Source organism: Gracilinanus agilis, chromosome 3 (genome assembly GCF_016433145.1).
Source record: "Gracilinanus agilis isolate LMUSP501 chromosome 3, AgileGrace, whole genome shotgun sequence".
In the NCBI taxonomy this organism is placed as follows: domain Eukaryota; kingdom Metazoa; phylum Chordata; class Mammalia; order Didelphimorphia; family Didelphidae; genus Gracilinanus; species Gracilinanus agilis.
In genome coordinates, this window is record NC_058132.1 from 123,770,059 (window position 1) to 123,782,465 (window position 12,407).

Below are 12,407 nucleotides of genomic sequence, written 5' to 3' on the forward strand. Positions count from 1 at the left end.
GGAAAGGAAAGGAAAGGAAAGGAAAGGAAAGGAAAGGAAAGGAAAGAAAAGAAAAAAACTCTCCAAATGAAAGCAGAACTGACCTGAAGAGACCCTGGCGGAAGGAAGGTAGACCTCTGGCACAGTGAGAAGAAGCCTTTGCCCAACTCGGCCCACCTGGAGGCAGACCTATTGTGTCTGTCTTCTACCTGTACTCAATACCAGTGTCTGGTCCAGGCTTCCATGTGCCATTGACCATATGCCAGTCCCCTCCCTCATCAAGGGGCAGCCCCCTTCCTGCCTCTCTTCTTCCCCTGGAATTTGAGATTGGTTGAAGCTAACTGAAAGAAGTCAGAAATAAGGGAGTACTAGTGTGTATACATATATAATATATTTGCATGTGTATAGCTATATATATATATATGTGTGTGTGTGCTTATATGTGTATGTATAAATCTATACACATATGTATATATATACATATATGTGTATATATGTAGTTGTATGTATATCTGTGTGTGTGTGTATCTTTCCCAATGGAATGTAAACTCCTTAGAGGCAAGCTTTGTTGCCTTTGTATCACCATTGCCTAACATGGTACCTGGCCTATAGTGAGTATTTAATAAAGGTTTGTAGATTGATTGAAAACAAAAGAAAATACCTTAGGATAAAGACAGTGGGGAAACTTAAAACTCACCAGTACTGGCTTCTGAGTGCTAGGAGGTATCCACTGTTTTCTAGGTAACAATTTCTGTCTCTTAGAAGGCATCAGGATCTTAGATTTTGGTGGATGATTTCCCTGGAATCTCTTTTTCTGCATTATTGGACCTATTTGGAGGAATTTTTTAAAGAAAGAAAAAGAGGCAATTAGGCTGCATATTCTTATACTCTTCATTTTATATTTTGCTATAGAGTAATTATAACTTGCATTCCATAGCATAGCAAATTTATTCAAGTACTGTGCTACAAGTACAAAGAGAAAGACAGCCCCTCAAGAAGCTTACATTCTATTGGGGAAAGAAAGCCTTTAAAAAAGAAGCTAAAGACCTATGGGGGATCATGGTAGAGAAAGTCTAGGGAGTAAGGACTGGAACTTGAAAAGGTTGAAGACGTGACTGTCCTTGGCATTTCCTTTTGAAGGTCTACTTCTCAGGTTGATTCCAGAGAAAATGTATTATAAAATCCTTCAGTGAGCCAGTAAGTACAGCAGCTGACCTGAAATCCTAGCTCTCTTTGAAAATGCAAATTCTTTTAAGCCAATCCTTTAAATTCTTTTAAGGAAATCTTTCCTCACAAATAAAGTATTAATGAATGAAATAATTTTGAGGCAAGACATGGAACATAATCAGCAGCACAGAAAAGTAGAAACTGGAAGTGAGTGTCAACATCTATTTCAGATTTTCTAGTAGCTACTGTTTTGTATTAGGCTTTTACAGGTATTTGTTAATTTGCAGGATCTTGAGACATGGGAGTACTAAGAGAGTTGGACACATACAAGTATTGCCTTTCTCCTTGTCAAGGCCAACCCCTTCACCTGCACAAGTAATTTTATTTCATTCCATCTCCTCTAGCTTATTGCCCCATCTATAATCTTCACCCTTGCACTTATTTTCAGTCTTTCCCTTTCTACCAATTGCTTCCCTACTGCCTATAAATGTGCCTGTGTCTCCCCAGGTCTCAAAAAATGAATTTTTTTTTCAAAAATTCTTTTGATCCATCCATCCCCACTAATTACTGTCTGACATCTTTCCTGCCTCTTGTGACTAAACTCCTTGAGAAGACCATCTACAATAAGTGCCTCCATTTCCTCTCTTTGCACTCTCTATTTATAATGCCTATAAACACTCTGACTTCTGATCAAATTATTCAACTAAAACTGATCTCTCCAAAGTAACCAGTGATCTCTTGAATTGTCACATCTAACATCCTTTTCTCAGTCTTCATCTTTCTTGACTTCTCTACAATTTTTGGCAATGTTGAGCATTCTCTTTTTGAAACTTTTCTCTAGGGGAGCTTCTGGGTTAAGATGGCTGCAGAGTAGAAGCAGGGTGCTTAACTATCCTAACCGACCCATACATGATACCTCAAAAGGACACAAAAACCAAATCCAGGTGAACGAAAGGACCCCACAAAAGGGCGCAGCATTGAAGGTATGTGAGATCTGGGCATTTCCACGCTATAAAGGAGTAAAATATCTCCCACTAAAATGCATGCTGATCAACCCTCTCCCACCTCACCTATGGTGCCAGAGCCAGCGCACAAGAGTTAGAGCAAGTGTGGGGCATTCACTAAGTTCTTGGCAACTAACTGGGATCACCAGGGCCTGCTCCTGAGAGCAGCAAGACTTAATTCTCCAAGAGGCTAAAGAACGTGGACTTTGAGCATGGACCTTGAGTGCGGACCTTAAGAGCAGACCTAGGGCATAGACCTAGAGCTGAGGGGTAACAGACAGTGGAAGCAATGTGCTGAGACTCATAAAGGAGCCTCAGGCAGAGGAGCAAGTGAGGGGCAATTTCTGGGTTCTTGGCAGCTGACTGGGACCACCAAGAGGCTTGACCCTGAGAACAGCTAGACTTGAGACCCCAGGAGCCTAAAGAGCACAGTATGGAGAGGTAGTCTTCAAGAGAAGGTGCTATGATTAAAAAGGGCCAGAAGAGGCCTCTGGCAAACTATAGGATTTTAGTGGAGACTTGAAGGAAGCCAGAAAAGATGAGAGGTGGAGCTGAAGAGGGAGTGAGAACACGGAGCCAGGAGATGGAGTGTGTTGTGTAAGTAACTGCAAGGAGTCACGGACTAGCAGCGTATGCTGCCCGGAGTAAGGTGTAAGACCGGAAAGGTAGGAAGAAGCCAGGGCTGTGATGTGTCCCTGAAGTGTCAGAGTGTTTAAGGTCAAAGTGGTATATTAATGTGAGTTGTTTCATTAAGCTCCCACAAGAATGGGAACTCATTATGTACCAATTAGCAAAGTATCACCGACAGAAAACCCTTAATAAATACTTTTTGATAATTGTGACTAAAAAACTCTTACCTTGGACCTGATTAGTGAAAGGTTGTGCAGCTGGTGGTCTCTTTCTATGCATTATTGTGTGGCTGAATTCTTCTTGCATTACCTAAAAATAAAACCCGTAACGTGTGATTGTCTCAGATAGTTTATCAAAGCATTGGTCAAAGCCCAAGGAGTCTGGCCAAGAAACTCACCGCAGGAGCCAAATATTTGGCAATGAGCTTCTCCAGGAAAGGCTTTTTCAAGATGGAATTAACTGATGGCCGATCTCGAGGAGATATTTTAAAAAGCTGAGTTATTAGAGTCTGTAGGTCAGAAGAAAACCTTGGAGAGATGGGGTCAAAGCGTGCTCGGCAAATCTTGAGCACCAGCTGGTGTAGGCTGGCCCCTTCAAACTAAAAGGTCAGAGGACAAACAACACTGGGTAAGAAAAGTGTATTTTCCATAGTTATATAAATATAGATATAACTATATTATTAATTACAATATTATTATATAGCTATATGCCATTACTGTCGATGTTTGGTTATTCAGTTGGGACAGACTCTTCGTGACCCCAAAGGTCTTGGCATAACGATACTGTCTAGCAAAGGAACTGGAGTGCTTTGCCATTTCTTTCTTTAGTGGATAAAGGCAAACAGAGGTTAAGTGACTTGCCCAGGGTCACGTAGCTAGTAGGTGTCTAAGGCCAATTTGAACTCCTGACTCCAAGCCCAGTTCTTCACTCATTGAGCCATCTAGCTGCCTCATGGAATGACTATCTATTTATCTTTAGATATACCTGGATATATAAAATTATTTATTATTCAATTATTATCTCTGTAGGACTTTAATACTTCAGTGGAGTTGTGATGTCAACAATGAAGATGTTTCCTCTACCAGTACCAATTGGTGCAGAGGGAGCTCTAGGTCTTCAAAGGTCATGCCAGGAGAGTACAAGCCATGAAGGTTTTCTCGAGCTGGAAAGGCTTACAAGGATTATCCTAGTGACAGTGACTGATAATCTGAGCCAGCTAATTGGCACGATAGTATCAGGAAGGTCTGAGTTCAAATCTGACCTCAGACACTTACCCACTATGTGACCCTGAGTAAATCACTTAATCTCTATTTGTCTCGGTTTCTTCCTCTGTAAAAGAAGGGTAAAATAGTCCCTACCTCACAGGATTGTTGTGAAGATCAAAGAATATGATACACATAAAGTACTCTGCAAACCTTAAATCACCATATAAATGTTTGTAATAATTATTATTTGCTTAGGACCAACTTAGCTAATTATGAAGAAAGTGTATCATTGGAAAGTTTAGTCACTAGACAAAAAATTTTTTGACCATAGAAAACTATAAAACAAGCCAAGATGACCATTTTTTATTATTGATATCAGGGATAAAATACTATTTTCTGGTAGCACCTAGTGTTGTTCTTTTAGCATGGCAGTGATCCTGGGATTCTGAAACTAAACCAGCAGAGCACAAGCTATGACAGGTTTTCTGTAAGTCTGACATCTAGGAACTGGTCTAACTAAAGTCAAAGGCACCTCCCCAAGTTGGTTACCAAACGATGGATTTTACAATATTTTTGGCAAAAATGCTTAAGAAGGTCAGGAGCGAGGTGGTGCAGTGGATAGAATACTGGATCAACAGAGCCCAGACTTTGCTTCCCACGATTAATTATGGAATCAGGAGGATCTGAGTTCAAATTTGGCCTCAGACATTTATTAGCTGTGTGATCCAGAGCAAAAACAAGGCTCTGTTTGCCTCAGTTTCCTCATCTCTAAAATGCAAATAATAATAGTACCAACCTCCCAGGATTATTGTTGAAGGTGAGAATATTTATGAAATGCTTTACAAACTCCAAATCAATTTACATTCTTCATTTTTCATTTTTGAAGAGGACCAATGACATCATAAGGCTGATGTCTTGCCTTGTCCATGAAATGGATTTAAGTGAGGCAGAGTTACACAAAGTCATCAGACTCTCTCTTTTCAAGTCGTCAAATCCGGTGGTGAGACAAAAGTCAAGACGAGTGGCGATGTCCTGGGATGCAGTAGATGGCTTTCACATCTTCAATGGCTGATCAAGTTCCAGACGTTCCATGGCACCTGCTTCAGCCATCTTCCTTGGTCAATCCAGTGGTCATCTGCCCATTCAACCAGAGGAAGTCTTCACATGCTTGGGGCAGACATCCCCTAACTCACTGACAGATCTGAGACCTGCAGGTTGCCCTCAACCTGGTTTAGCCGCCTGAGGAGACGGTTTTACCTGGGTCTACTGCTGTGTCTGCTACAGCTTTTTGGAGCCACAGGTGAGAGAGAGTTGGGTGAAAGATTGACATTAAAGGTGAACAAGGATCCTGAAAAGGTTTCAATAAGCCCTCATACTAGTCCTCCCAGAAGACCCAAATCAGTATCTGAATACTAGCTATCTATGTCATCATTATTATCATATTGTATTATTATATATTTCTATTTTATTAATGAAGGCTTCTATTATCTTTATGCATTGTTAATATGTTTATATTATCATATGTTTATGTATTATTGTTCTTTTCTACTAAAGACTAGGATCTTCATTCAGGGGTACCCATACCAATGAAACCACTGATGCAGGTCCTTGGAGTATTGAATGGATCAGGATATAGAAGTTCTTTTGCTTCCGTTAGAGAGACTGCTGCTGAACTCCAATCATTTATTAAGCATCTTTTGACTATATGTTATCAAGAATCATCAACTATATAAAAACATCTCTACCGCTAAAGCTGTGGTAAAGGCCATATGCCAATGTTCTGTCAATTTTAACTGTAGTCCTTTCATATTTGGAATAAAAATAATGCCACTGTACATTATATAGATTCTCTTTCTATTTTCTCTCACTCCACAATATTTTCTTAGACTGCAATTCTTAACTTTTGGTGTGTTTATCACAGTCCCCTTTGGCAGCCTGGTGAAGTCTATGGACCTCTTCTCAGAATCAAGTTTCAAAATAATTGAAGGAAGAGGAAAGGGAAAGGAGGTTATACTCCAATAAAATCAACTCTTCATCATGTCCACTAACATTAGGCGTGGTTGCATGGATGACCTAGTCATAGATTTGGACATTTAGAGGCTATCAAATCTAATGTCCCAGTTTTACAAACGAAGAAGCTAAAGTCTAGGGGAATTAAACAATTTGCCATCTCCACACAACTGGCCATTGTAGAAAATAGAACTGAGTTCAGATCCAGAAATATGTTAAAGAAGCTGCCCAATACAATGATACATGTATAACTCAGAGGAATTGATTGTCAGCTCTGGGAGTGGGGAGGAAGAGGGCGGGGAGGGAATCATGAATCATGGAACCATGGAAAAATATTCTAAATTTTAAAAATAAATAAATAATGAATAAATAAAAGGAGCTACCCAATAGTGCCTCATGTAATGATCGCTGAAGAGAAAGAAGGCAAAAATGCCTTTCAATGCCAACAAGCTTTACCATAAACGCAAATGGCAGAGCTAGCATTCCAAATCCAGAATCCTTTCCACTCTCCACAGTGCCACCAAACAATCTCAGATGGGGCAGACAAAAATAATGTGCTTTTTACCTCATAAAGTTAAATTAAACATTATCCATTGGAAGTTAGATGCTGCTATTGACCTTGCCTGAGTCCAGAGTCTCAGAAGCAACCAAAGTCAGTTGAAGTATGAACATGCTTTAATAGAGGGAGATTATAATGCGAGTGAAATCATAAGGAACAAGTTCTCTGTAAGGTTCTACTTCTGAGATGTTTGAGGGCAAACTAGTTCCCATTTAAAAATGGGTTTGTTGGTTCTGTTTTCTTCAAAGCAGAATTAATACTCCTAAATGGCGTTGCTCAGTACACTGAGGTCAGTGCCACAGTTTTCTAAATGGCACGTCCATCTGTAAGTGAGCAGATTTCTACATGGAAACCACCAACATCAGAAAATCATAGATTTTTAAGCAAGAGAGGAACTTAGATGCCCTTTAGTCCAACTTCATTTTATTGATGAGAAAACTCAGAACAAAAAGGAGGCCCCGACTTGCCCAACATCATACTTACATCCTTGAAGAAAGAGGAGTTTGAGAGGTAGAAATGAGGATGAAGTTTTATTAGAGGTCCAGGAGGGTGATTTGGACAAAAGCGTGGAGGTCAGAATGTCAGGTGTTGGCTAGAGTTCCTTCCAAATTCATGTTTCCTTCAGCTAAGAGGGCTGATTTTCTGTATTACTCATTATTCCCATGATGTGTGCAGTGTGTGTGTGTAGTTATTTCGACTATTGATTTTGTAATGGTTGCGCTAAACTCATAAGAAATTGACCTCTGAATGACCATGAATATTTAACTAAAATGTTTGCACTGTGTTAAAGGAAAACTTTAGCCAACATCTGACATTCTGACCTATGTGCTTTTGTCTAAGTCACCCTCCTAGGAGGGCCTCTAATAAAACTTCATCCTCATTTCTACCTCTCAAAATCCTTTTCCTTCAAGGCTCGGCTCATCTCTCAGCTCTGGGAAACCTTTCCTGATTCTCCACCAAGCCTCAGAGGACCTCGTAGGAGGCTGATCTGTGCAAACTCAGTGTCCCCACAACAGAAACAAAGCTCCCCGAGGACAGCCGGGGCTGCAGCTTCTTCTTTGCACTTCCATAGTTTTGCACAGTAGTCACTTACTAAAGTTTGTTGAATTTGATTTCTTCCAACCCTTTCCAGGATCCTCGTATTTCAAGTGGTCATGGCCATGCGGCATCGAACTCTCAACAGGGGCTATGCTAATGATTTTTCTTAGCCCTTTACCTTCCATCTTAGAATCAATACTGCATATTGGTTCCAAGATAGAAGAGAGATAAGGGCTAGGCAATGGGGGTTAAGTGACTTGCTCAGGGTCACACAGCTAGGAAGTATCAGAGGCCAAATTTGAACCCAGGACCTCCCAGTCACTAGGCCTGACTCTCAAACCACTGTGCCACCCAGCTGCCCCCAGAAGCTTCCATTTTGTGGAAGGATCCACTTTAGTTTGCCTTCATTCGCCTTCTTGCCCATTTAAGGAGACTTTCTGAACTTCAAAATCATGCCCCACAGCTTCTTTCTATTTGTATCACCAGTTCTTAACCCACTGCCTGGTATAATAAACACTTAGAATATGTTTATTTTCTTCCTTCCTTCCTTCTTTCTTATATAAATGTGAGTTATTATTCTTGTTAAAAAGACTGCAATGCTTTCCTTTTCACAGTTAATATTATTTTTATTACTTCAGTAGTTTAAGATTAATCTAATACTTACAGGATGCCTTAAAGTGCACAGCTCATATAAGACACAGCCAAGAGACCAAATATCCCTGTGAAAAATAAGATTAAATTTAAATACCAAGAATATATATTTAATCTTTTCCAAAATGTTTCAAGAATTGAAATAATAAAAGTAAATGGCTTCCCTTTGCAAAGCCCTTTAAAAGTTTTTCAAAGTGTTTTCACATATATTAGAGGTATATGAAAAATATTCTTGCTTTAAAAAAAACCAAGGCAAATTCCCTGAGATGTAAGTGATCGTAAAATAGAATTTCTTCTATTAGTTTGCTGGAATGTTAGCATTGGAAAAGTATGTAAAATTTGCTACCAATTTGATGGTTCTGTACATCTAGAACTAGAAGGGTTTTGAAGCAACTTGAGGCTTTAATTTTCATTTGAAATTTTATATTTGCTTGAATTAAATAGATTTGTTCTAATCAAGTCTAAAGAATATCTGCATTAAATTAAGCAGGATTTTAGAAGATAAAAGATTACTAGGAAAGTTACCTGATTATGTGGTTATGTTTCTCTAAATCTTGCTTTAATTGTATAATAATTTTCATAGAATAATTACTGATCAAATGAATATTTATGCCTTGCTCATAGATGAATTTATTTTTATGAAGAGAAAAAAAAGGCAAATAGAAAAATGGGCTATTACTCTTTAATTCATTTCACTAGCATTGGGAAGGAAGCCAAACTGCTTAGACTAGGGGTCAGCAACTATGGCTCTGGAGCCATATCTGGCTCCACTCCTGACTGGCCAGTCTGGGCAGAACCCCAGGATGTGCCCCAGGGGGCCCTTCAGCCCCCACCCCATATTCCAGCACCTTCTGCCTCCATCCTCCTCCTTCTGCAGGCGTTCATGGCTCTCACAGCCAAAAAGGTTGCCAACCTTTGGTTTAGACCCATGATGATGAACCTATGACTCATGTGCTGGGGATAGCACACAGCAACCTCTCTGTGGGCACACGCTAAGAGGACCCAGTGCCCTGAGGACCCATTGCAACCGTCCCTGCAGCACAGAGTTCCCCAGAGTTCCTCACTAGAAAGCCAGAGGGAGGCTCAGCTGGGCTGCTCCCCTGGCCCTCTCCCCAGGAGGAGGTAGTAAGCTGGTCTCTTCAGACAGCATCCCTGCAGGACAAGACTGTCCCACCCCATTCAGAATACAAAGGCCTCTTCATTACCTGGCCTGAGTGAGACAGAAACAACTTTACTATCAGAAGCAACCAGTGTCTTTACTATACAAAGTATTCTGGGGATTTGGGGATGTGTCTTTTGAGTTTGTACTTTAAAAATGTTCAAAACTGTAGTCTGGTGATTTAGGAATAAGTTTTATGAACCTGAGGCTGGAGGAATAGTCTCTTCCCTGTTCTACAGCTCCCTTCCCCAATTTCTTTCACAAGCAAATTTGGGCTTAATTTGCATTCTTCTTCCCCTCACTTCTTATTAGCTTGTTCAATTTGCATTCAAAGGGGTGCCAGCCTGAGGGAAAACAGGGCTAGAAGCTCTGGAAAACACAATAGTGGCTATCAATCAGTCCTCCATCCATCCAGATTAAAACCTGACTTCAACACTTGACCATCTGCTAAAAAGGTTAATTTGGAGGATACCTGCTTCAGGAAGGCTGGAACATGATGGGGCAAATGTGTCAGGGTGATGTCATTTAACCTGAGGGTTATATTTTCCTATAAATAAGAGTTTTCTATAAGTTGGGCTTTTTTGCTTTTTTTTTTTCAAGGTTTGATTCTCCCTCTCCTCAAGCCTGACTACATCACCTGCGCCCCCCCCCCCCCCCCCCGCCCAGCAGTTCAATGGTAGTGTTTCCTCCCTCCCCTGAGTGGAGTAAGGGTGGGGAGCAGGGCATGTCAAGTACTCAGGGTGGGGGGAGGGGGAGGAAGGGCACATGACACTTGGTCTGGGGGGGTACTCTGGGGGAGGCCTGGCACTCCATCTCTTAAAGGTTCCCCATCACTGGTCTAGATCACGAGTCCATAAACAAATTTCCACTATCCATTTAGTGACAATGTATCCTAATTGCAGGTAAATTACTGAAAAAAATCTCTGAGGTCTCTATAGAGCTAGCCTTCCAAATTTCAGTTTATTCGTTTTTTACCAAACATGTAATAACAAATTTCCACATAAGTTTTCCCAAGTTATATGATCAAACTTATATCCCATCTACCTTCCCTTTCCCTTCCCAGTGCTGGCAGGTGATTCAATCTGGGTTATATATGTGTTATCATAGAAAACATATTTTCATATTGTTCATTTTTGTGAATAATTTTATAAAACCAAAACCCCAAAATATAAGCCCAAATAAACAAGTGAAAACTCATATGCTTTCATCTGCTTTCCTACTGTAACTGTTCTTTCTCTGGAGGCGGAAAGCAGCATTCTTTTTCATAAGTCCCTCAGAATTGTCCTGGATAATTGTGTTGTGGAGAGGAGCAAAGTCTGTCACATTTGATTGTTCTACCATATTGTTGCAACTGTGTGCAGTGTTTCCTGGTTCTACTCATTTCACTCTGTATCAGTTCATGTAGGTCTTTCCAGCTCTTTCTGAAAGCATCCGGTTCATCATTCCTTTCAGCACAATCGTATTCCATCACCATCATATATGCCACAATTTGTTCAGTCATTCCCCAATTAATGGACACCTATTTTCCCATTCTTTGACACCACAAAAAGAACTGTTATATTTTTGTACAAGTAGGTCCTTTCCTCTTTTTTTTTTTTTTAATCTCTTTGGGATACAGACTTAATAGTGGTATTATTAGATCAAAGGGATCCAATTATTGGATTATTGAATTATTGTTTTATAGTCTTTGTGGCATAATTCCAAATTGTCTTCTAGAATGGTTGGATCAGTTCAGAATTCCACCAGCAATTCATTAGTATCCTGATTTTGCCACATCTCCAAATTTATAATTTTCCTTTACTGTCAGAGTGGCCAATCTGATACATGCGAGGTGGCACCTCAGAGTTATTTTAATTTGCATTTCTTTAATCAAGAGGGATTTAAAACATTTTTTTCATATGACTATTGATAGCTCTGATTTCTTCATCTGAAAACTGCTTATTCATATCCTTTGACGACTTGTCATTAGGGTAATGACTTGTATTCTTATAAATTTGATTTAGTTCCTTATATATCTGAGAATTGAGACCTTTAGCAGAGAAGTTTGTTATATTTTTTCTCAGTTTCTTATTTCCCTTCTAATCTTGGTTGCATTATTTTTGTTTGTATAAAAACTTTTTAATTTAACATAACCAAAATTATTCATTTTAGATATTGTAATGCTCTCTATCTCTTGTTTGGTCATAAATTCTTCCCTCCTCCATAGATCTGACAGGTAAACTCTTCTATGTTCCCCTAATTTACTTATAATATCACTCTTTATGTCTAAATCATATGCCTATTTTGACCATATATTGGTATAGGGTGTGAGATATTGATCTAAACCTAATTTCTGCCATACGTTTTCCAATTTGCCCAGCAATTTTTGTAAAATAGTGAGTTCTTATCCAAAAAAGTGGAATCTATGGGTTTATCGAACACTAGGTTGCTGAGGTCATTTACCCCTAGTCTATTCTTTCTATCTGTTGCTGCTGGCTTTATTGGAAATAAATAGAAATGCTGATGATTTATATGGATTTATTTTGCATCCTGCAGCTTTGCTGAAGTTTTTATTTTCACTAGTTTTTTAGTTAATTCTCTAAGAATACCATCATATCATCTATAAAAAGTGATAGTTTAGTTTCCTTATCACCTGTTTTAATGCCTTCAATTTCTTTTTCTTCTCTTACTGCTAAAGCTAAAATTTTAGTACAAAATTAAATAACAGTGGTAATAATGGGCATCCATGCTTCACTCCTAATCTTATTGAGAAGGCTTTATGCAGTGACAGAAAACATATCTATTTCTTTTTCTTTTAGAAATGCCTTTCTTCTGAAATTAACATTTTGACAACAAAAAAAGTGAGTACTTCTATATGCAAAGAACATTGTGAATAACTTCTCTCACCTCAGCAACACAGTTCTTCACATATAATACTGCTCTTACTGTACACAGTGTTCTGGTGCTGCTCATTTCATTCTACATCAGTTCACATATCACGTAAGTCTTTTCAGGTTTTTCTGAAA

The 12,407-nt window shown here is 39.3% G+C and overlaps 1 protein-coding gene across 1 annotated transcript in view; it reads right to left on the reverse strand.

The window, feature by feature from the left end:
• NEK5 (NIMA related kinase 5) overlaps positions 1–12,407 on the reverse strand; it is a 96,196-nt gene that overhangs the window by 52,512 nt on the left and 31,277 nt on the right. Inside the window, exons 7-10 of the mRNA XM_044668949.1 lie at positions 8,257–8,311; positions 3,178–3,378; positions 3,008–3,089; positions 677–807 (exon numbers count right to left, since the gene is read on the reverse strand). Of these exons, the coding sequence (XP_044524884.1) occupies positions 677–807; positions 3,008–3,089; positions 3,178–3,378; positions 8,257–8,311 (469 nt within the window). The remainder of the gene's footprint in view (positions 1–676; positions 808–3,007; positions 3,090–3,177; positions 3,379–8,256; positions 8,312–12,407) is intronic.